General features: G+C 32.1%; 1 protein-coding gene across 1 annotated transcript; it reads left to right on the top strand.

Annotated features, from left to right (window-relative positions):
* The first annotated feature begins 373 nt into the window (after positions 1–373).
* Positions 374–25,334, top strand: DGK5 (diacylglycerol kinase 5). Its single transcript, XM_014777142.2, has 12 exons — positions 374–931; positions 1,839–1,961; positions 2,659–2,796; positions 2,887–2,972; positions 4,606–4,693; positions 8,028–8,103; positions 9,366–9,448; positions 22,840–22,910; positions 23,406–23,483; positions 23,749–23,836; positions 24,422–24,538; positions 25,120–25,334. Exons 1-12 carry the CDS (start codon positions 596–598, stop codon positions 25,276–25,278), a joined length of 1,443 nt encoding a protein of 480 aa, XP_014632628.1. The 5' UTR covers positions 374–595; the 3' UTR covers positions 25,279–25,334.
* Positions 25,335–26,448: the final 1,114 nt, after the last annotated feature.

Here is a 26,448-nt window from a genome sequence, read left to right as displayed (position 1 = left end):
ATATATATATATATATATATAGGTCTACTCTATTGGATGAATATAATCATGTATATATATTAATCTTTTCCTATGCGTGAACACCCGTATTATCGAACTAGTTTAAAGGAAAATAACATGAAAATTGATGACAGCATAATAAGCATTTTGTGATTAGGGAGATGCGAGAGGGAATTTACTATTGGCCACGAGTAAAGACGTACATTTAAAAAACCGCAAAGACATACCGAGAAAAAAACAACAGTTTTTACATGGAAATCTCCATTTGACGTTGTTCTTGGCCAAAGGCCAGGCCAATCGCCTCCGTTGTATCGATAAACCACAAAAACAAACAAACAAAATTCAAATTAAACCATCCTTCGCCATCCCTTCCCAGACCATACAGAAGCATCTCATTCAACAAATGCATCAAATAAATTAGCGGATCAGTTGTTAGATTATGTTGACGTTAACTTCTTTGTATTTTTTTCTCTTACAGGGTCACATTTCGTGTCCTTTTAATAAAGAGTTCTTGATTTGCCTTTAAAAAACGAAAAAAATTAGCGCATTAGATTCAACAGTTTTTTTTTTCCTGATTTGGATCAGAGCAAAAACAATGGACCCACCGTCATCATCAACAATGGTACCGATAAAGTCATCGTCGTCGATCGTGGAGTCGTTGCGGGGATGCGGCATTTCAGGTGGCACTCGTGTGGATAAGGAGGAGCTGAGGAAAAAGCTAACAATGCCAAAATACCTTCGCTTTGCAATGCGCGATTCTATCAGGTTCAAGGACCCAGCCGCCGGTGAGAGCCGCTGCATTCATAGCAAAGACGACCACAACGCGGTGGCACCGTCCACGCCTATGGTTGTTTTCATCAACCCTCGCAGCGGCGGTCGCCACGGCCCCTTCCTCAAGGAGAGGCTTCAACATCTAATGAGTGAAGAGCAGGTCATTATCTCTATCTTTCTTTGCATAATAATGAAACACATGCATGATTACAATGTTTTGTTTCTGAAATTATAATTTTAACTCAACATTACCCTCTTCTTCCATTTTTTATCATTCCATGTTTGAAATTAATAATATCAATAAAAAAATAATTAAATGATATATACAAATTTTTTATAATATCACTTATCATAGTCCTCTTTATTTGGAAGATTTTTTTTTACATAAATACTAATAAAAAATACAAACAAACCAGAAAATAAATTTAATTAAAGTAAGATTCTTTTATAAACAAAATCAATTTATGTATTTGAACTTTTAAAATTGTTAAAGGAGAATGTCTATGAAAGTGTAGAATAAGTTGATTTTAGCTTACAAAATATGTGTAGTTATTTTCTCTATAAGCACTTATTATAAGTTTGTTAATTTTTTAATAATAACTATGTATGTAATTGCTAATTAATTATCCGTGTAAAAAACTAATGTTAGCCAATTCAACTCACATCCAAGAACCAAGTTTCTAGTTTATTCATTTTGTTTCTATTTTTTTATTCTATTATTCGGTTAAAGTATTTATTGGTTTTGTCATTCGCCTCAAAAGTTTAGTTAAGTATTTTTAATGAGATATCTCATTTCAATCACATGTTGAATGTACAAAATTTGAATTTGATACAACTTAGATCCACCGAACCAAAAATATGTTGGTTTACTCATTTTCTCTTAATTATTTTTTGCTTGGGTCTTTAATTTAGAATCTGACAAAGTGAATGCTCTTTACAATTTGTTTACAATTTTGATTGTTCTTATTATTGCAAGTTACTAACTAAATGCGTGATCACAATCTGTGATTGCTGCTTTTTTTTTTTATGCATTAATGTTATTATGGTTGATGTGAAGTTCACCGCAGGTGTTAGATATGTTAGATGTGAAGCCTCATGAGTTTCTCCGATATGGGTTAGGTTGTCTGGAGATGTTGGCCAGTCTTGGAGATTATTGTGCCAAAGAAACTCGTGAAAGAATACGGATTATGGTATGTTCTATTTCACAATTGTGCTTCAATATGGTTCTTTTTCACATGATAAATGCACAATTCTTGGGTTTACTGAACCTCACATGTTAACTAATTACTTTATAATATAAAATCTCATAGTTTGGTCTTCCCTCACAATGCATACATACTTAGTTCTAATACAAAGTTAAAGTTTAGTTATTACATTCTTTTTTCTTAGTGGGTAGAATCAAATTCATCTCTAGAAAATTTTGTTCACACACACATCACTAAGAACGTAAAATCTAAATTTGATCTCTCCCAATTACAAAGGCTAGCTAAGAAGGTACATACATGTGTGAGAACTATTAAGACAAACTTCAGAGGTTCTTTTAGATAAGGATAGGGGTTTTTCAATCCCACAAAAGAAATGTGTTTGTCAGCAAATTTCTTATTGATGAATTTCGGACTTTACATTAATTTATATTAATAGGTATATGTGTATGTATCTCATATACGGTGAGCTGATGATATTTAGACATTGCATCCCTATATTTTTAAATATTCAATGGACATTTTTTACTTTTCTCTATTTATCATCTCCTATCATATCATATCATTTGTCATATTTATATATTTTTCTTTTTTTTTTCCCTCTCTTGTAAGGTATAGAATAGGAATTTATGTCCAAGTACATTTATCCATACATGGAGTATGAATCTATGTATTGATTTGATAGGTAGCCGGAGGGGATGGTAGTGTTGGCTGGGTATTAGGATGTCTCACAGAACTTCACGCACAAGGACGAGAACCTATTCCTCCAGTAGGGATCGTACCACTTGGTACAGGCAATGACTTGTCTAGGAGTCTTGGTTGGGTAAATTCTTATTCTTGGAAATTGTGTGTTAAATGAATGTTGATTACAATTTCAAATAGTATTTACTTTTAATATATTTGGTATTACCAGGGTGGTTCATTTCCTTTCTCATGGAAGACAGCCATTAAGAGAAGTCTTTACAAGGCTAGTATTGGTCCAATTTGTCATTTGGATAGGTATATATTATCTTTTTGCATGTTGAAGTATGGTAGACTACTTTAAGTTGGCCTTTACAAATTCATATTTTATTTTAAACTTTAGCTCGGTTGATTAGCGAATGGGTAGGACTATATAAATGTTGTGGCATAACTATGAAGAAATTATAATATAATGATTTGTTCTAGAGATCTTCTTATTCTATTATAAATCGTGAATTGACTACAGTAACGTTAGATGATAATTTCTAACCTCTTCGATTACCATTTACATATTTGAGTAAATCTTCAATTTAGTAACTAAATTTATATCGTGGTATTATTTTAATATTTAAAACTAAAAAATTTTAAATATTCTTTGACCATAAATCAAAGACTAATTCATCAAAATATTGAAATCTATTTAGGGGCTTTATCTCTTTCAATATATATTTTTTTTCATAAATATACAGACTAAGGGTTAAATCTTGAACCACATACTAAAGAGTTTGGGATATTTTTCAACCATGTCACTCTATGTTGGTTTTAGGATTTCATTAAGTCCCTAAAATTAATCTTTTTTTCTCCTCATATTAGTTCCTAAATTTTTCTATTATTAATATTATCACTAAAGTCCCAAACTAGGGATCATATTAAAAAAAAGATTAATTCAAGGGACTTAAATTAAACCCTAACAAATTATAGATATATATTCATTTGGATTTTTCTTAATTTCATGAACTATGACGAGATACAAATTCAATGATCTAAATTCACCATTTACTCATCATCATATTTTCTTATAACCTACAAATTTTGGTGTTTTAAATTCTAGTACTCGAAGAATGAAATGAACGCACTAAATAGAGAATGAGATACTTATATGCTTAGCTAATAGAATTTATTATTTTATAAAAAGATTAATATGTATTTCATAATATTTAGTTTAAAATAATTATATATATATATATATATATATATAGAGAGAGAGAGAGAGAGATAGAGATAGAGATAGAGAGAGAGGGAGAGAGGCAGAAGAGACTATAAGATACTCATAATAGTTCCCTACTTCAAATCTATCAAGCCGCTATAGGATTTGATGTTAGCAAATTAAACTTTTTAGAAAATTTTCCAAATTTTGATGATTCATTTCTAGTTTATATGCTCCAAAATTGATTTAATTTGTTTTAGTGGGAGAAGGAACCATTTATTTTATGTGTGTGTTTGACATATTGCTTTGCATGTTTCGAGTGGTAAACATGATTGCAATAAATTAAAATTTCATAACACATATTTTTGTTAACATGAATGACTTTATTAATGTTTTATTTCCATAATATTATATATATATATATATATATATATATATATATATATATTAATGTTTTCTTTCCAATGATGTCTCCAATGTTATGATTCTGATTTTATATTACAGTTTGCAACCTAATTATATTTGTAATATGATGGTTTTGGTGGTCTTCACAACATAAACTTATATTTATTTTTTTTATTTTTACTGCATCAACCTAAATTTCTAGTAATTGCTCATATTATTTTTATAATTATAAAAGCAACTATAATTGTGACCTCAACAAGAACTACAATTTAAAACCATGATTGTATTTCACAAATCAACCAGGCATAACTTTTCTGCTTTTAAATTTCTTTTATGCAGTTGGCGACTTTCACTTTCAATGCCAGAAGGCACAATAATAGAACCACCACATTCTTTGAAGCATACAACAGAGTTCACACTTGATGAGGTTTTGACCTATTTTTTTGTCATTTTTATTTTAACTAGTCATATTATTAATTAGGTAGGCTTCTTTTCTAATTATTGTATGTGGCAAGTAGCAACATTGAATGGTTTTTGGAAATGTTGCAACACTGAATGCATATGATTTTGGAAATGTTGGGTCAAAAAAGAAGAAAAAATATATTTTGGCAATGCATTTTGTTTAATTGAGATTAAACTATGATTAAATAGTTTTTTATCAACAAATATTAAATGTTAATTGTTAGTTTTTTTTAATGGAGATTCAAATCTAGGAGTTTTCTCTTTTCCTTCTCCCTTAATCACCAAACCAAACCTAAGACTCTTGATTAAAATGGTAAAAATCTACCTTTCTCTCTCTCTCTATATATATATATGAGAGAGATATAAACCCCTATAATTTTACCCTGGTGCGCTTTATTTCTTATACATAAATAATACAAAACATAATTATTAAATAAAATAAAAACTAATGAAAAAATACGCGCTATAAAAAAAATTATAACAAGTCTAATTAATGAAAAAAATATAAGCTATACATATTATTAGCAATTAGAAATATTAGTTAAAAATAAATATAGTTTAGTATGATTAGTGATAGTACCCATCACACAAAAATTTCTTTGAGAAATAATTTAACTAGAAAAGTTATTTTAAGAGCCATTTATGTTAAGTTTAAGATAATTGTTACAAATGTTAAACGAACCGATCCATCTTGGAATTGATTCTAGCATTGATAAATACTTTGTCAATGAATTAATATAGAACAATTTTTTTTATGAAACTAGACATAACTTCATCACCTTAATATCATTTATTCCAACTAAGGGTGGGAATAGGCCAGGTCGGCCTACAGGGGCCTACGACCTGGCCTACATAAAGTCTGGTCTGGATTGACCTATTTAATTAAAAGGCTAGGCTCAGGCTTTTTTAAAAGCCTATTTAATTAAATAGGTCAGGCTTAGGCTTATTAAAAAGCCTTATAAGCCTGATAGGCCGGCCTATATATATATTTATATTATTTTTTGGGTATAATTAATATTTTTTTAAACTAGCAGATTTCATTCCTATAATTAAGTAAAACTTTAATTACAAGGTGTATTCTAGAGCAAATAAAAATCATATCCTATCATATCCTATTATCATATTACGTTCTTATACAAATCATATCTTATCATATCCAATTACGTTCTTATACAAAAATTATATCCTATCATATTTACGTTCCTATGCAAAAATCATATCATTTTACTATCAGGTTTCCTTTTTTTAATTCTCCTATTACGTTCCTAAATAAAAGATTAATTGTAAAAAGGCTTTTAAAAAGGCTATCAGGCCAGACCAGGCTTTTAAAAAGGTCAGGCCGAGCCAAAATAAAAGCCTTTGATAGGCTATAGGCCAGGCTTAGGCCTGAAAGATTCATCGTAGGCTAGGCTCAGGCCTTTCAAAGCCTGGCCTGGTCTGGCCTATTCCCACCCCTAATTCCAACTATGCTGGCACTAATGAGCTTAAGGATCCTATGAAGCACACCTCCTATGCTGGCACTAATGAGCTTAAGGATCCTATGAAGCACACCTCCTAGAAATTTATTGATGGAAAAAGGAAAAAACAATACAAGAATGCAACTTGTGAGGGGACCAAACGAAACTCATATAGAACCAAATCTATATATAGTTAGGGAGAGCAAATTTTTCTCTTAAGAAAAACTCTTTAATACTAGCTAGATGGTAAATTATCTCACAAAATAAAACCCACCTCATGAATATCCAAATTAGCTAATTCATCTCCACAACTATTCCTCTCTCTAAACATGAGACTTCACAAAATTGAATGAAGTTGTATAAGATAAACAATTCATTCAACTTAAATGGAACTTGACACCACACTTTAATCTAAAATTTTAAAATTTGGATTTATGGTTTTTCTTCTCACTTAAATGGTGTTCAATTTTTTCACTTCTAGTCGATGTGAGACTTTACCTCATAATTGTACTTCAACAACAACAACTTTAAATCTTTAAGTATGTGATGCATTTGAAAGGTGCCTTTCTGAAAGCGAGCATGATTTCTACTGATCCATAGATACCAAGATGTATGAATTACTACCACAATGATCACATCCTTGACTTGAGAGCTGGAAGCACTTTTGCAACTATTTAGAAGGGCTAGAGGAGAGTCCATCTTCAACTGATTTTGCAGCATCAAGCTTAATCAATGCCAATACTGTTGTGCAAAGGGACAAAAAAAAAAAGAGATGCTTTGCTGTTTCGTTGCTACTGCCACATATGGAAACAAAAGTGGATCCCTTTTTAATTAAGACATAATCTGTGGGGAGTTTATTTTCAAGGAGCCGCCAGAAAAAGAATGAACGCGTGGGAGGAGTTTATTCTTGCCGCAAGACTTATATGACGTCGGCCTCAGGCCCCATCACTTTCAAAAACTGCTTCCATATTAATACATCAGGCTCAGGAATAATGGGGATGACTGTGGCAAGAATAGCGGCTGAGATCTACGGGTAATAAAGCTGAAAGTTAGTGGGGATGCACCATTCATCATCTTTAATAAAATCCGAAACTTTGGCTTTCAGTAATAAACTAACATCTTCAGGAATTTGAGCAAGATCAATGATGGCTTGGTCAAGCCAGACATGAGTCCAGAAATTTATGGACCCTATCGATCACCATGTTTCAGCAAGAATTTTGATTAATCGAGTCTAACTAGGGTCTCACCCCTGGTCAAATGAATGAGCGAACATGGTAGGAAATAGTCTTGCCATTTCTAAAAAATCTGTCCCTAATAAGACTTGCCCAAGGAGCATTAATCATATTCCAGGAAAGCTTGAGCATAGAAGCTTTGCTTATCAGCTTTAAAGGTCTCAACCCCAAGCCACAAACTTTGTGCCAAGCTAAAGAAACTAATTTCCTTTTAGTAGTATATGCTGTCTACGAAGAACTGAATTGAAATCACCTATGATGTTCCGCCAAAGACCTGGGTGAGCTTGTTGAAGAGAAGAGAGCTATGCCCATAGAGTTCTTCCGTTGCTGCATAAATTCTAGAGAAAAATCGTTGTGACGATTAGGAAGTTCCACATTACCTGCCTCAAGTCTCGGAATTTAATTTATATATATATTGAACAACTTCATTTAATACCAACTTATTTTAAATTGAAATCTAATATAATATTAGAGTTTATAACCCATCTTGATTCTCATCTATTCTAATATGATATTTTTTTTAGAATTTTTTTTTTCATTCAAATTTTCTCAACTCAATATCTTAGTATATTTTTTTATGTCTAACGTATAAAGTTTCTTGTGATTGAAGGGCTTAGAAGTTGAGAGAGAATTATCTGAGAATGTTATATGTTACGAAGGCGTGTTCTACAATTACTTCAGTATAGGTACTTTTGGCTTTTATGTTCATAGTATGTTGTTGCCTAAAATGGATTTTTTAAAACATGTTAGTGACTTCTTTACATAGTTGGTATTAATAATTGAGACTTATATGTTGTTATACAAGAATATATGTCTAGGTAACATTAATATAATGCTAGATTTATCTCTTCTTGATGTTCACATAAAGGGTAATTTAAGAATGTATTTTTCAATTGTTATCAAATGCTACATTAATTTTGAAGTCCAAACCTTTCCTTTAAGACCTATAATGATTTAAAATTATGGTCTTAGAAGCTCAAGCAAATTACTAAGGTTCTTGAAGTCCATCTATTCTTGGTTTTATAGCCTATATTTATTATAGTTCTCACATAAAATGAAAAATGCTATTTGAAGTGGATGAGAGACTTACAAGTAGGGGGTTGAATAGTTACCCTTGATTTTTAAGCCTTCCTTTGATATTGATTGCTCATGATGCTTCTTGGTTATTAAAAATTGATTAGGAGTAAGAAAAAATCATTCTCACACTTGAATAATCTTAAGAAGCACTATTAAAAATCGGCTAAGGGTTAAGAAGTTGGCCTTTCAAAACTATTTGTTAAAAATGTTGCTTCTCGTGGTTAACAAATGTTGATTTTATTGATACGACATACTTAAAGGCTACTTTTGAAATATGAAATCAATTTTGCTTGACTTGAAAATTTCCAATTAAATTAAATACTTTAAACAAAATTCATTTCAATAATAAAAATCTAGTTTTCCTTGATAAATACTTGGTTTTCAAAATTAAAAGTAGTTCAAAAGCTACAAATAGTAAGGCAAATGTAGACAACTAAGAAGCAAGGTAAGGATATTGCATACAAGGTTTGTGTACTAATTTACCCTTCAATCCTTGGGATATATCTAGTCCCTACCTCAATAGGATTTTATCATAGTAGTGACAGTTGATTACAAAGATATTCTTTCTCATCAAGTCTCCTCAAGGTTCCTAACTATGATTAAAAATAATTTCTTTTTGGTTATGTGTTGTAACCAAAATTAACTAGCTAACTCAACACTTAATTAAAACTAATCATAAAAATATTTTTAATGAATAATAGATGAAAAACATCTTTTACAAACAAAATTCCAAAATGTCTGCAAACAAACTCATGAATTCTTCGCTTTGGTGTTGATTAAGGATGTCATGGATACTATTTTTAGGTACCTTATATGAATTTCTAATTTTTATTTTAGAACATTAATTGTAGTTTTATTTTTCATTTTATAGGAATGGATGCCCAAGTGGCTTATGGTTTTCATCATTTACGGAATGAAAAACCTTACCTTGCACAAGGTCCAATTGCAAATAAGGTATTGATTGACTATTAACTCATGATGGTGAATGTGTTTTCCAAACAAAGTTCATTCCCATTGCTTAATTTTAGAAGATGAAAAAAAAGAGACATGCCATGAAATCCATATGTTTAAATAGCATAGCAAAGACAATATATATGATTTATAGAAGGGATAATTATCTTTTTAGTCCCTTAAATTATTTTCGACCTTACTTTTTGTCCTTTTTTAAAGACTAAAAGTTGAAGTGAATCCGCTGGTTACTGGAAGGAGGGTTGAATAGCGACATCAACATTGATCAAGCTAATTTTTTCACAAGCTAATTGTTTTATAAAAAACTTTTGATTAAAAATTAGAGTATACTTTTTAAAATATAAGTTTTCAAAAACAAACCTTAACTATATAGCAACAAGGATAAAAAAAGCAGTAAAGAAGGAAACAACACACTAAGGAATTATATTGGTTCGCCCCAACAACGGCTACATTTAGTACCTACACCTGTAGGTTTTCCACTAAGACCAATTGTGATATTCTTTCTTTCTTGAAGCCTCCACAAGCTCCTTTCAACTAGTAATCTCAAAGCCCATTTACTCCAAGTATTCTTCCGCAAAGCCTCTTCAAGCTTCCTCCAAGTATTGTTGCAAAAAGTCTTTTCAAGCTTCACCCAATATTCTCTAAGCTTTTGCATGCTCTACTCAAGTTTTCATTCAAAAAGCCTTCATGCTTCACACTCTCGGTAGCAACTGCTATTGGATTCACACAACACTTATTGTGTTCCTGTTGACCTTCAGAAGCACCTGTCCCTTGACTACCCTTTTGAGTTATTTCCCTCTAAACCTAGGGTGTGCACTCACAATTTTTCAGATTTGGCATTACTGACTCCACCTAAAGTGTTATGACTAAGGAATCTCCAAAGGGGTTTGTCAACCTGACATTTACCCTATCTTTTGGCAACACTTCCTTGCAAGTTACTCCATTGAATTTGCTCAATGCATAGAGTGAGCTTGGAGCTAGTCATTATTGTGGTTGCTGGAGGTTGAATTCAACTTTTGAATGTTGCATGAGTTGTCCAAGTTCTTATAGCTAGCCATTCTTCACATCTTCAACCTCTATCATACAACTCATTTGACTTGTCATCTTCATCTCTACCCTTGCTTCATTATCATCCATCTTGCACTCTTGTCATCTTCATGTCTAACTCATAGTTGTTTTTGCAAGGATGAGTTAGACATGTGAAACATAAAAGAATCAAATAAAGAATAAGGCAAGTTGGACTTTAAGGATGGCTTGGACGAGATCCAACGTAATGTGAACCAATTCTTGTTCAATATGATGACAGTGGGTGAGGCATAATGATGTAAGCTCCATCGGAGCTTGTAGGCCTATGATCTTCTTCATCAATGGATTCCTTTGCTTCTTGAAAGATGAATGACAGCGGAATGGAGAAGGAAGAGAGAGAGGAGACGCCACTTCAAGGAGAAGATGAGTCTAGAAAAAGCTCACCACCATAGGAGGTCATGGATAAGAGCTTGGAGGAAGAAGGAGATGAATGAAGGGAGAGGAAGAGAAGAGCATGAAATTTTATGGTCTAAAAGAGCTCTGAAATCTGAAGTTTAATTTTCAAATGATCAAAGTTGAAAAAATGCACACACATGACATTTATTTATAGCCTAAGTGTCACACAAAATTGGAGGGAAATTTGAATTTCTATTCAAATTTCACTTGAATTTGTGGAGCCAAATTTTGGAGCCAAGATTTCACTAATTATGATTAGTGAATTTTAGCTATGGTTCAGCCCACTAATACAAGATCAAGTCCAAGATTCTTCACTAAGTGTGCTTAGGTGTCATGAGGCATGTAAAACATAAAGCACATGCACAAAGTGTGACTATATGATGTGACAATGGGGTGTAGCAAGCAAATGCTCACCTCCCCCTCTAAAATTTAATTGGATTGGGCTTCTCCCAATTCAATTAAATTTATTTCTCAACACACATATCAAATATTCACTTAATGCATCTGAAATTACAAAAATACCCCTAATACAAAAACTAGTCTAGGTGCCCAAAAATACAAGGACTGAAAAATCCTACATTTCTAGGGCATCCTACCTATATTATGGAGCCCTAAATACAAGGCCCAAAATTAATGAAACCTTAATCTAATATGTACAAAGATAAGTGGGCTCATACTTAGCCCATGAGTCTGAAATCTACCCTAAGACTCATGAGAACCCTAGAGTCTTCTCTTGCATCTTTGGCCCAATCTTCTTGGAGTCTTCTATCCAATGCCCTTGGGGGGTAGGATTGCATCACATAACTTGGTGGCCATGAACTGAACACAACTTGAAAATAGTTCAAAACTTGATTTGATAATCAACTCGTTGAATTTGGTTTATAAACCAAATGAGCTGAACTTGGGCTAAAAATTTAGCCCATTAAATAAATAAGCTGAAATTGAGCTACCCATAGTTTGACTCGTTTGGTTCATGAATCAACTCATTTGGGATAAGATCCATTTATACTAGGTGTAAATTTAAAAACTTACACCAGATATTAATCATTGATAAAATTCAATCAAACAATTATAATGTTTCAATTTAAAAATATTACAAAGAGGTCACTTGATCTATTTTTCCTATATTCTTACCGTTAAATTTCCCAATTGCATCGCTGTATTCTTCCACTTTTTTGTTGCAGTAGGTAATTCCTTAATTGAATCGAATATCTCATAAGTGACATTAATATTGTTCAAATATAGTTAGTGGCTTCTTTTAGAAGGCTCAGGAATGATAGGTCCATGCAATGGGGATTAATCCACTGAGAATGCAACCTTTCTTTTAAACTGTTGGCTACCTCCTTTGAATCTCCAATGACCTTTCTTCTTCATCAATCTATTGGCAAACTTCTTTCGTTTCTTGTAATTCCATCAATAGAATGGACTTGAGAGAATAATGCAGCTCCATTGACTTTGTTGACCTTTGTCCGTTGCAACAAGAACTTAGTCCCTAACAATAGACAATCGACTTGAATAGTGGTGGACACTTATGACAGAGATTATGGACAAGCCTAAAGAGTGTATCCATTTTGATTTTTTATTATTTTATATATGCAGAGTGAGGTAGTTTTTATTTATGCAAACTTTGGTTGTAATTTTTTGTCATACCTCGTGGCCCTACAAAGCTAATAGAATAAGTTAAGTTGTGCCTTTTTTAAAAAAATTAAACAATCATTTCATCTAAAATATATTGATAAATTAAAATTTGAATTGTATAGGATTTAAAAAGATAATGACTTTTGGTTAATGTGATTCAAGCTAATGAGTTGAATCAAGCTGTTCATGAGCTTGAATCGAGTTGAGTTCGAATTGAGAAAAAGTTTCATGTTGAGTTTGAGTTGAGCGTCAAGCTAAGCTAAATATTAATGAACCGAGTCAAGCTAAACCGAGCTTGGCTCAGATCGAATCATTTCCAGCCCTAGGCATAACCAATGTTTATAAAACCAGACTAGTTACCGAACAATGAAGATATAGGTTGAAGATTCAATGTTTGAATTGTGATTGAACTAGTAATACTTAAATAGAACATTTTTCAAATTTTCATAATATGTTAATTAAAAATAAATAAAAAAATCACTTAATATATAACAACTTCCTCAAAACAAAACAAGTTGTTCACTTTAATTCTTTTTTTTTGTACAATCTAGCCCACTTCACAATCCTCTTGAGACACCCTCTACCCCATACATATATGTACTAATAAAAGGAAAAAATCATAATTAATTAAAAGTTTTTAAAATACATTTAAATAAAATTCTTTCAACAGGATAAATGGCTCACATTCACTTTCTTTTACATCATATTCAAACTTGTCCAAATAAATAATAAAGTCATCTTGGTTCAAACAAGGCTGCCTAAGACTTCATACAATTAATATAGAAACCTATACCCCAATGTCACATCCTATCAGAGCATTGTGTCTCGACATCCTTCATCACAAGGTTCCTTAAAGCAATTCACCTAGTCATCTACTTCTCCGAACACAAAGTTCAAGACCATCAGAGGATCCAAACACAAACAACACACAGGGAGTGGGTTATCACATTCTTAACTAATAGAGAAACAAGACAACTAGATATACATATCATATAAATGAGATACAACTTACTCAAACATAACTCACGTAATTCCACCACTTTGTCATTTAAAATTCACTTTTCAATCATCAATCACATTACACATGAATCACACACTCCGATCAAGACATAATAACACATCAATTTCATAATAAACAATTAGCAAGCATATGCAACAGTTATGCTAAGACTCAAGCCTATATGCAATGTGGTGCCATGTTAGTGAAAAACCACCCTGGGGCACTTAGGAGTACATAACAAGACACACCACAACATGGGTATGTCAGGTTACTCTCACTAAGTAAAATCATAGGGAGACCAGTTAGGGTCACGCTGTTTTATGATAATGCTCCAACCATGTGGGATCGGCACAGGCTTAAAGGAGCACTCAAATCGGGTGTATTTACCCCCAAGACCTACACTCCGAAGAGTCCGTCAGGGCCTCTCCCTCCTGATTCAGGTCCAATCCCTAAAATAATTTTTTTTGCATGCAGACACTGCTCATGAATTATACAATACCCACGACCTCACACTCGTGTTTTAAACATGTTTAACACATTGCGCTACAATTTAACACTGGTTCCTAAATAGGAAACCTATACTTTCTCTTTAACACTGGTTCCTAAATAGGAAACCTACACTTTTTCTTTAACACTGCGCATAAACACTTTTCTCAAGATAACACTGGTCGGGTTATTGTATAATTAACAGCTCACAACACAAGTAATGTCACATCAAGTCTTAACCACACACTTATTCACAACTAAAACTTGTTCACAATTTCACATCTCATAATGTCGCAATCCACCATCACATGTTTACATGTATATCACAGATCAACACATATTCAACTTTGCACTTACTCAATCTCAATAACAATATTATAATCTCAAAGAAACATGTTATTCCACAATTCATCACAAATTCAATTTATAGACACTGCTCATGAATTATACAATACCCACGACCTCACACTCATGTTTTAAACACGTTCAACACATTGCGCTACAATTTAACATTGGTTCCTAAATAGAAAACCTACACTTTCTCTTAAACACTGCACATAAACATTTTCTCAATATCAATACTAGTCGAGTTATTGTATAATTAACAACTCACAACATAAATATTGTCACATAAGTGTTAAACACACACACTTATTCACAACCAAATATCATGCCCATAATTTAACATCTCATAATGTCACAATCAATCATCTCATGTTTACATGTATCTCGCAAATTGACACATTCCACTTTGTACTACTCAATCTCCATAATAATATTATAATATCATTATAATAATTTATTACACCTTAATACTCATATATACATCACACAGTAATCATATTTGCATGACACAAAACATATATATATATATATATATATATATATATATATATATATATATAGTAAATCAAGCTACATTATTTTAGTATTACAATAAATATATACACATAACATGTTAATCATCATCATGGAAAAAAATTAGAACAAGATAATAATTTGTATAAAATAAGTCATTGCATAATATTATTTAGAATATAATTCACGTTAATAAAAAGAGCTCAATTTTTTTAAAGGTTCACATTCAACACAAGAACACATCAATTTCATAACAATTTCTCATTGGGACATCAACTGGTTCATCAAACATATATAATTCATAGTTATAATTATAAGGATAAAATAAAAAATTACGAAAACACCCAAAAACTTATTCCAATTGATACTCTAAGGATCCCTACACATGTTATCACTAATCCCCAATTGTGAATAACTCATCCCTTACCTCGATGTAGTCAATCAGGCATTCTTCGTTATCAATTGTGGCATTTTTGGTATTCTCTAGAACTCCTCCTCCGGTTGCTTTGTTAGGATTCCAAAACATTAGAGAGAAGGAGAAGGGATTGAAGCCTCCATTCCATGATCCTACGTGCGATGCCTCTTTCTCCGTTCACAGGAAGTTTTTCATAAATCCCAACGGTGAAGGTGTGCGGAATTAAATCTTGAATCACATATTAAAATTTAACAACAATCCAACGGTTATCAAGTTTGAGATCGTAGTTTTACCGAGACAGTTCTGGGTTTCTACGGAAAAGAAAAAGTTACAATGCGAAGGGTATTTCTATCAGTTCCGACATCTTTTCCTAATTCCCAATGGTGAGAAGGCTCTTAATTGAGATTCAAACCTAGTGCTTAAATTTCACGATGATCCAACGGTTAATGAGTCCGAGATTGTCATTTTTCTGAAATAAGTTTGGTGGTATACGGGAAAAAGAAAGGGTTTTGGGAGGAGGAGAGGGAAAAACAAAATTGAGAGTAAGAGGAGGCATCATTGGTGTGAAAACTAACCTAGCACGTCTCTATTTATAGCTAGAGTACTTACAACTTTTTATTTACTCTATTTATTTATTTTTATTATTTTATAAAAAAGAACTCTATTTTATTCCCTATTAAATGAATAAATAAAATACTTTTTTTCTCAAACCATTATTTTAATTAATAAAATTATTTCTCCTTATTTATTTAATTACAAAAGCCTCATTATTTTTTTAAACTCTATTTATTTTAAATAAAAAACCTTTTTAATTTAATTCACGAAAAATGGGATGTTACACCTCTGACATCCAAATCTAATTATTTCAACATACAACACTCTAATTACCCTAAAAGCCATAAGAAATCTTAAGATGGTGGAACTTAGTTGTCCTCAATTATGGACTACAATCCTAACTTTTTGTTTTCAAAATGCAACACCTTTTACATTGTTTTGCTGTTTTAGATGCCAAGAAACTTAATTGAAATACATCACATGGTGGCTTATAAAGGTGAGACTTGCAAAGGATATGAGGAGACACTCTTGAGCGAGGAAATAATTTTTTGTTTCAAAGTCTTTGTCATTGTTATGCCACTAATAATCACAAGAGTTTGTATCTTTGGCACAAGAATTAAAGGGGTAAATCTCCCTGACATTTTTTTTCTCCTAGGCATAACTCATCTTCTTGAACTATTTATTTTACGCAAAGTTGTTCTGGTGAATTTTAGAACTGTTGAAAATTCATAAACTACAAATTTTGTTCGATTTTTAGTGTTTTAAATTGGTTCAATGGTTTTTACTTAGTTTTAATGTAGTTCACTTTTAAGGGCTATTTGGATCGGATGATAGGTCGGTTCCTGATTTGACCAATCAAATTGATCTGTCGAATTCAATTTTTACAACAATGACATAGCCTTACAAACTATTAATGGTTTCCTACAAAGCATATAAGAATTAACAAAAGGGTCAAGGCAAATTGGACTTTAAGGATGGCTTGGATGGGATTAATGTAATGTGGACTAAATCATGTTCAATACGAGAAAGTGTGTGAAGCCAAAATTCGATGATAGTTGGTGAAGCATTCTAGAGTCAAACCATAGAAAGGCAACACCATTAAAAAGGTAGTGTGTCACTCTAGTTCCTTTATTAATGACTCTACTAAGGTTATTAAATGAATTCCCATGTGATATGGAGGAGAAAATATGTTTTATATGTGGCAAATTTGATGATGTTGTATTTTCAACATTAATCATAACTACCTAGCTAGAGTTCATCTTATACGTGCAAAGTTGGCCTCATTAGTGAAATCATCAAGTATTGTCCATTGTACTGAAATTTGATATCTAAAATCTATTTGCCATTGTTGTTTCCAACTAACTTATTAGTGGAGAGAGGGAGCACTAACAAAATTGGTTAAAAAAAGAGACTTGATCTTTGATGTGTTTAAGGAATTAATCACATCCAACCTTGGGTTAGAATACATGGAAAAGAAAATAGTGTCACTAGCTTTGAAGGGCTTTATATGAAGGAACCTCAAACACATATTGGATGAAAGAGAGAATGTTAAGGGAGAGAGACTTGAGCAAGACATAATGGACAACAATTATTGATATGAAATGACAATGCATAATAATAGGTTATACGAATGTTGAACATGCATATATGTATGGTTTGTTCAACCTATAACCATTTGGAATGGGAAATACAAAAGCTTCAAGCCAAATAAAGAAATAAAACATTAGATGATGAAAAACATCAAGTTATTGAAAGGATGAACACCTAAAATTGGAGTAAAAAATGTTTTTCTTAAATTTTCATTTGTGCATGGCCAATACTGGGCATCCAAAAATCATGGCTACCTCTTTTTAGATTCTATCAGGGTTCCGATGACAAATTTAATAATTCATTTTTCCATTATCTAGTGCATCTTTGTAAAAGTCCAATTCAATCTATCCAATTGTTAAAAAAAATTCTTGATTGGATTGAAATAATTAAATGGATGCATAATTATCCATCTTCTTTAATTTTCATATCCAACGGACCATCTAATTAACACGTAATGACTCGTCGTCAATCTACCATATTTTTTCATATTAAAATTGTTCTTAATTTATTAAAAGTTTTACTTCCATTTTTCCATTAATAGGTATGTTTCACAAGTCAGTTTGGTTTTAAAGAATACAATTTGACCTAATTAAATTTGTTTGTTTTGATTTAGTTTAGTTTCATTAATAAGAGTGAAATTACTTGTTGGGGGCTGATATTTTGGTTGAGACTGAGTTGAGGATACTCTGGTTAAGGCCCAATTGAAGTTACTCTAGTTGAAATTGTGTAAAGGATGCTCTAACTAAGGCCAAGCAGAAGGCGTGTTGGTCTAGGCTGAGCAGACAAAAGATGTATTAACCAACACCAAGCCTAAAATGTGTTGGTTAAGGCCAAGCCAAAGATGTCCTAGTCAACACTAAGACAAATATGCACTGAATGAGGTTGACTGTAACACTTTGAAAAAAAAATTACAACTCAGGTTGACAGGCAAAACTTCGTGTTGTGTCATCTGTGCATGTATATATTTAATTGAAACAATTATATGTTTTTAATTATTATTTTCATGCTTATCATATGTATATATAAGTATGTAATTATTTTAGAGAAGCTTGATAGAGAAATAGAAACTGTCTAAGCTAGATTTCCATGTGCCCAAGAATTACGTTGTGTATTGAGTCACAGTGTAATTTGTCTTTGTGTGAGGTTTACTCTAAGAACACATATCCCTCGGGAGATTAGCACAATCCATGAAGTTAGCACCTTAATCTAGACGTTTAAGATAAGATTTACTAGTTTTGTCAAAAAAGTGTTTTTACCATTTTTGCCTATGTCTACTTTAGTCATTTCTAGTTAAAATTTCAAAAGCAATAACACCCATAAATGGCACCCTTTTGCACGTTAATCTTGGCCATCATAGGGGTCATTCATGCTTGTCAATTGAGCTTATCACTAGCCTTAGGCCATAAACTCATCATTTCTTTCACAAATCAAAAACTTGGGAACCTTATTCTTCTTCCTCTTGCATGAGACCTTCAAGGGAGGAGAGGATACCATTTTATTCTTCTTCCGAGCTCCATATTAGTATTCTTGAGAATTCTTCTCTCAAAGCTTTGGTAAGAAGCTCTTAAACCTCTCTTTTCTTCTTATTTATCTATCATTTGCGTGCAAGGCTCTTATTTTTTTGTTCCAAAATTTAATTTTCATTCTTAGAAGTCTAAGACATCAAGGACCTATGCTCCTTGTTCATCTAAGTCATTTTGTGTAACTTCATTCAAGGTAAGGAGGTCTTTCCACTTCTTGAACCCTACCTTGTTGTCTTTGGAAGCTAGGATTCGTTGCATGTTGTTTTGATGTTTAAATATTCGTATCTACTGCCTTGGGTTTAACTAGAGCATATGTCATTTTTATGGAAATTTTAAGGTTAAAAATGTGTTCTTTAGGTGTTGAAACTTAGGGTTAGTCTTAAATTTCACTTAAATAAGAGTTTTCTAGTAAAAGTTATGAATAAAACAAGTTTAAGGACATTTTGTAGAATAGAAATCTGTCACAAAATTGAACTAAATGTTCTAGATGTATGGATTTATTTTCTTAAAGTTTTTACCTAAAAATGAGTTTGTTAAATGTGAAATGTAAGGTAGCATATAAGATTTATGAAAAACCGATTCCCGAAACATGTAGAACATTGAAAATAAGTTAGGAGTAGAACTTTGTAAAACTGAGCAATAGAGTAGTTTTAGATAGTAGATAGCTTAACATTGTGACCCATGCCTCTAAATAAGTTACTTTAGAATTATTTATTTTTTGGAACTGTTGATTTAACTACTATATTATTGTTGAGATAAACTGCATGATCTGATGACTAATGTCTGTTCTAAAAATTGTGATGATTCTCTGTTGATAAAATTTCTGAGATGCATGCAAGTATAATTATTATCATTATTATTGGTGAATGGTAAGATCAAAAGAGTGTGAACTCCGACAAATTATATTTGTGACTTATGAATTTACATTCTGTTATATATGTATGTATATATATACATACATACACACACACACACATTAGTTTATTGTTATTTTATCTGTATGCATTGTGGTTTAAATCCGGAGAGAACAATTGAGAAAAGAAGAGAGAAGAGAGAAAAGAGAAAGCTCAGTCACTAACTAACTAACTAACACCAATATATAGAGTGTTAGTAACTAACTAAACTAATTACACAAAACAAAATCCCAAACTCGCAACCCAATTTGTGAATGTATGTATACATGATTTTGATGATGCCAAAGAAGAATCAAACAAGGCTGCTTCAAAGGATAAGCATTGCTTCAAGATTAATACAAGATTGCTTCAACAAACAAAGCCTTGCTTCAAGATTACTTTAAGATCAAGCCTTGCCTCAAAACAAAGTGATTCCAAGACATGAAAGACTCTGGTAATCGATTACTAGATAGTGTAATCGATTACCAGAAGACAAGTTTGAGAAATAGTTGTTAAAAAGGGTTTTGAATTTGAATTTTTAACATGAAATCAATTACCAGTAACGAAACTCTTGAAATTCAAATTCAAAATTCATGACCCTTCAAATAATAATTGTGTAATCGATTACCAGAAACCTGTAATCGATTACCAGTGAAGAATTTCAGAAAAAGCTTTTTGAAAGACACATCTCTTCAAACCATTTTGAAAAGGCATGAAGGGCCTATATATATGTGTGTGTCTGACTTCAAAAAGTAAGAGAGAGATTTTCCAAGAGAACTTCATTGCCAAATGCTTTCTCAACAACTCTTGGACAAACACTTGCAAATCGATTAAGAGTTCATCCATGAACTTCAATTGTAATATCCTTCTCTTAAAGAGAGAATTCTTCTTCTTCTTATTCAAAGAGATTAATTAAGGGACCGAGGGTCTCTTAAGTTGTAAGAATTCTTGAACACAAGGGAAGGGTTGTCCCTGTGTGGTTCAGACTTTGTAAAAGGATTTTTACAAAGAGAGTGGAAAATCTCAAGTGGATTGCTTGAGGACTGGACATAGGCACAGGGCGTGGCCGAACCAGTATAAATCGAGTTTGCATTTCTCTCTTCCCTTATCTCATTTATTATTGCAATCAATTTTGTCTTGTATGTTTAAATAACATTATTAAATTGATTGTTGCTTCTTCTTCTGCACTCTGAGCCTATCATTTAGAAGGGGGTTAAAAGTTTGTTAGTGAAAATTAATTCACCCTTTTTAAGATAACTGAGGCCATTTGTCTAACACAATTCTTCAAGTGCAGAGGTTCTGATTTCCAATCTCAATCTGACCCTCGAAATGACAGAATTTGCCAAACCTTAGTTGTAACAAAATTGAAGATCTTTTTCTTACCTTTCTAGGAACTACTCACATGTTCCATTTGGAGTTCTATAATGTCCTCTAGGCCTTGCACAAGGCAGATAGGTCAAGTAAGCACAATCTAAAATTTAGCTACAATTCTCAATTAAGCTCAATCATGTGCCTTAGACCAAAACTGAGTTAAGGTGAGAAAATAAGACTCGAAGAGATTTCAATTGAGCTAAGAAGAATAGAAAAATATTAAACTACAAATGCCCAATCAAGGAGTGAAGGAATCACCCCTACAACCAACAAGTCTCAAGTTCAGGAGATGTCGAGGGAGTTGTGCCCTCTACGAGATTGACGTAGTAGGATGACAAAAAGAGCGTGGCCGTGTCAAGATACACACACGTCAATTTACACATTTCATACTTTGGTGCACATTGTGCCGGTAGATAGACTACATGTCACGCCTATCACCATCTATCACTTTCACAATAGCTAGATTCCTTGGGGATTTATGTCTCGTAGGCAAATGGAGTTGTTTGAAGACATCAATTTTTATTTAGGCATGGAAAGGCCTCACGATGCTCAAGAATTTGTAGTGATCCACATGAGGTTTAATGCGAGAGGTAATGTCATGAGTTTGGAGATTCGAGTTAGTATGTCCCATGCAAGTCGCTGAGGACTAGGGAGATCATGTCGACATGATGCCTGAGGAAGAGGAAGAGTATTGCGAGCTTCTACGAGATTTAGAGCCTTCATTTGATAAGGAGGATAGATTATTTTCCTGTGCCTATACCTTAGGCATAGTTCAGTACTTTTAGTCAGGTGGTGATCTGCTATGATCCTAGATCCTTTTTGATATTTTGATGTATTTTGAGGGGCGAGATCTTCATTGAAAATATTTTTTCATGTAGCAGATGCATATCGATCGTTTCACTACCTTAACACTTTTGGCTGTATCCAAATTTCTTCCACCGTAACACTATTTATTTGCTTTATTTACATACAAAGGCTTTGTATTATAAATTAGCGCTCATATATTTACTAATTTAATTGTGATGTGAAAACTTAACGCTTTCCAAGAAGCATGCTTATTTTACTTTATTTTATTTCATCTTATTTATAAAAAGAAAATTGATAAGATATTTTGCCAACTTAGAAATAGAAATTAAAAGTTAATGACACATATTCCACAATATTTATTATTTAAAATAGTTTTGAAGCAAAGTTTTAGAAAAATAATTTAAGGTGTTACATTGACTAGAAGATACCTTGACTGAGATAAAATTTGTTTCTTTGAATAGTCAAATGGAGGCTCCGTTCTATAGAGTTAATGCACTAACTACAAGAGTCTTATATTTCCAAACTATGATAATCACAAAATTTAGTTTCTCTATTTACATTATTTTTGTCTATTTATATTATTTTCCAATAGAATCATTAATTTCACAGTGTCATTTTTTGGATCTATATATTTGTCTTTTTTGTCAACATTATTCTTATATCATTTTATTAAGTATTTTGAAAAAAGTGATGTCATAGATTCAATTGTACCAATAAATATAGGATTGTGATCAATATGTTTTTTATTTTGGTTGTAGATTATATACTCTGGTTACTCCTGTACTCAAGGATGGTTCTTCACACCATGCACTAGTGATCCAGGATTAAGGTAAGATATATCTCAACTAAAGTAGTCCTTCCTTAGGATAAATTAGGAAAAATAAGAAGTTCTAGTTATGTTTTTGCTTCTTATTTTAGATCACATTGTGAAACACATTTTCTTTAATAAGAAAAATATTATATGACTTGTGCAACAAAAAAATTTCCTCCCATTTCTTTTATTATTATAAGAGAATCATAACACAAGTTTACAAAATTTATCATTTGCAAAAATTCTAACATTTTGGGAGACTTTTTTTTCATTTATTTGTACAGAGAAAAATTTTGTGCTATGATCATTTCTTGTTTTAATTTCAGGTTAAACTATTTTACTTGATTTTTATAGTTGTCTCCATAGTAAGTTTTAGTCTCTATACGTGAAGTATAATATTTTTTCCCGATTTATGATAATATGTGGCTTATGTTTGTGGATTACTAAATGGCCTAATAACTATTTATTTAGTTCCATGTGACTAAACTATTCAATGAAAAAATCTTGCGATAGGGGACTTAAGAATATTTTGCGGATGCATGTCAAAAAGATCAATTGCTCAGAATGGGAGCAGGTTCTAGTTCCTACAAGGTATATCTCATCAAATAAATTTCACAAGTATGTATTAACATGTATACTAAGTAGTGTTTCAAAATTGACATCATTACCTTTAGGATTTTACCATATTCTAGTTTTCAACAATGGATATGTGTTTCTTCCACATTCAAAGTTCAAACTCTTTTTTTTTTTCGGAGTTCAAAGTTCTTATAGCTTACATTAGTGTGATAAAATTTGTTCTTATGGTCTCATTAGAGGTTTGTCTCATTTTAAATAAGGTTATGTCATTTGTTTTCAGTGTAAGAGCAATAGTTGCTCTAAATCTTCATAGTTATGGAAGTGGAAGAAATCCATGGGGTAATTTGACACCTGAGTATTTAGAGAAGGTATACTCTTTCCTTTGATAATTCTATGAGATCTAATGGTTGAAAGTATTCTATATTACAATGATAGGGGAAAAATACACAAGAGAAGGGAGCATGGTTTAGTATGTGAGATATAAATGTAGTATTCTATATTTGGATTTTATATCACTATTATGCTACTATAGTTTGTGTTATTTACATCAAAAGTGAAAAAGATTTATTGTGATAATTGAATCCAAAATATCATAAATAAGGGTATGTGTAACATTTCTAAATCAGTTAGGGATGTCAAAATTGATACATTGAAAATGGAATATATTGTAATCCAAAATTTTCCAAAAGGCTAGTCCCATATAACAAATATCACCATTAGATATCGAGATCTAATTCATTTTTTTAATTTAATTTGTATATGCTTTTCTTTTCACTCTCTTATTTGCTTGATGATTATATTGTTTGTAGACCATGTAACTCATGGAATTACCCATTCATCCATTGATTTATGATAATTTTAAAATGAATGTGAATTGTGCTTGATAAATTTGATTTTTGTTTTTGTAAATTTTGAACTATCTATAAGTGAGACTCTTTTTAATGTGCTTCTAGAGAGGCTTCATTGAAGCACAATTTGATGATGGACTTTTAGAGATATTTGGTCTAAAACAAGGATGGCATGCAACATTTGTCATGAGTGAACTAATTTCTGCAAAGCATATAGCCCAGGTATCGTATTAATTTGACATCTTTTATTGTTTGTGATTTGGGTTGTAATTTTTACTCAAAAATTGAAAAATGTATGAACTCAAAATTTCCTTAATGCTTTTTTGAATTTTGAAATATAATGATTTCGAGTGGATAGATTCTAAATAGCAGTAAAATTGTTCTAGTTCTCTTTTGCTTTGAGCTAATTGTTTCTTTTTTAGATATGTATTTTAGTTTATTGCCTTCACTTTCCATATATGGAATATATAAGTTGTGTACATAAATTTGCAATTTTTTACTTTTTCACATAAGCTAGACAATCCTTAATATATCCTAGGGCCATGACTACTATATGGAGTAATTAAAGCACTATTCTTGCATAGGAAAAACCTTGGTTATTGGAAATATGACCTATATAGATATTCCTAAAGTTCTGAATTTACTACCTAATATTTCATTTAGCTAGTTTGAATATGACAAATGGAAACCAACCTTTTTGCTCGTTTGCTAACATGAATCAGTTTTCTTTGATTTTGTTCTAATTGGTAACTCATTAGCATCTTTTGGTATGTGTAAAATTGACTATAGAGGTCTAATTTTAGGCAACAGCTATTCGATTGGAAGTTAGAGGTGGGGAATGGAAAGATGCATTTATGCAAATGGATGGAGAACCCTGGAAACAACCTATGAGCAAGGACTTCTCCACTTTTGTGGAAATAAAAAGGGAACCTTTCCAATCAATCATGATTAATGGAGAATAATTCTATCTTCAAAGGTTAATTATTCCATAGTTCGCTATTCATGCAATGTATGCATATTACACGTAATGTAAATTTTTCACTTACTTTTTTATACCCTCGTTGCACTTTGTATATTTTTTTTATTTCTCTCATTTTTTCACATTACATATTATATTTATCTTCCCCTCTATCTTATATTTCTTCCTTTCTTTCCTATAAGTGTACACACCCTTTTCTGTATTGTTGATGTGTTTGGCAAGTGTACCAAATCGCTCTAAGTAGTATTTCTCGGAAGTCCGAGTATCATTTCCACAAGGATTTTATTGCACTTTATTGAATACTCTTCAATTTGTAAGTAAGAAGTAAATAGTAAAAACGGGAATAGGCGCAAGAATAGATTGCTACTACTAGATCAAATAGTTTAGACAAATAATTGATAGAAATGCCAAGACTAGACAAACCCAATTGGCCTACGATGCATGTAAATATGATATTCATTACCAATGCAATTGTATTAGTTCTACCCACATCTATTAATTTTACTTGCCCCTGATGTCTCACGATGGCAAGCCTATTTTAACTACCTATCTCCCAAATGCCTTTGCGAAGATTCAATAATTAAAATGCATTAAGGTTAAATTCTAGATGTTGCTAAATGCGTGGGCATTGAGTTATCATTCTATGCCTAGCAATACTAACCCGATGATCCTTTTCTTAAGATGCTCTATTAGGTGTTACCCTTTCCCAAGCGTATAACCCCTAAAACTGATGCATGCATTACTTCTTAAACCCTTATTAGGAAATACCCTCTCCCGAGCGAATAAAACCCAAAAGAAAATCAAGAAATAAATGCAAGATTAAAAGAAAAGAATTAGAACATAAAAACCTGGATTGAATCCTCTTTGCATTGATAACTCTTGAAGTACACCATACATCGTTGGCTTTTTAGGCCTGCCAGGCCCTAGCTAGGGGATTAGCCACTCATGGCCATTGAGGGCTTTACAACTGGGGGTGAAAGAAAGAATGAGGGTAATAAAAACAAAGAATATAGAGAGAAAAGGGAGAGCTCAGGCTTGGAATGCTGAGAGAAGTGCTCTGAGGCAAGGTGTGTTGTTTCCCTTGGACTGGTTCTCTATTTATAGCTGTTGAAGTGGGCTTTGGGCCTTCGTAAGCGCGCTTCAGGCTTAGCGT

Source organism: Glycine max, chromosome 6 (genome assembly GCF_000004515.6).
Source record: "Glycine max cultivar Williams 82 chromosome 6, Glycine_max_v4.0, whole genome shotgun sequence".
In the NCBI taxonomy this organism is placed as follows: domain Eukaryota; kingdom Viridiplantae; phylum Streptophyta; class Magnoliopsida; order Fabales; family Fabaceae; genus Glycine; species Glycine max.
Note: the sequence above shows the minus strand (reverse complement) of the source record. Positions and strands in the feature narration are given on the sequence as shown.

What these genes read in the sequence shown, in the direction of transcription:
- DGK5 (XM_014777142.2), top strand. Translation starts at nt 596, where the DNA reads ATGGACCCACCGTCATCATCAACAATGGTACCGATAAAGTCATCGTCG. An exon ending in TGTCTAGGAGTCTTGGTTGG is followed by an intron (nt 2,797 to 2,886) that starts GTAAATTCTTAT and finishes TGGTATTACCAG; the next exon opens with GGTGGTTCATTTCCTTTCTC. An exon ending in CTACAATTACTTCAGTATAG is followed by an intron (nt 8,104 to 9,365) that starts GTACTTTTGGCT and finishes TTCATTTTATAG; the next exon opens with GAATGGATGCCCAAGTGGCT.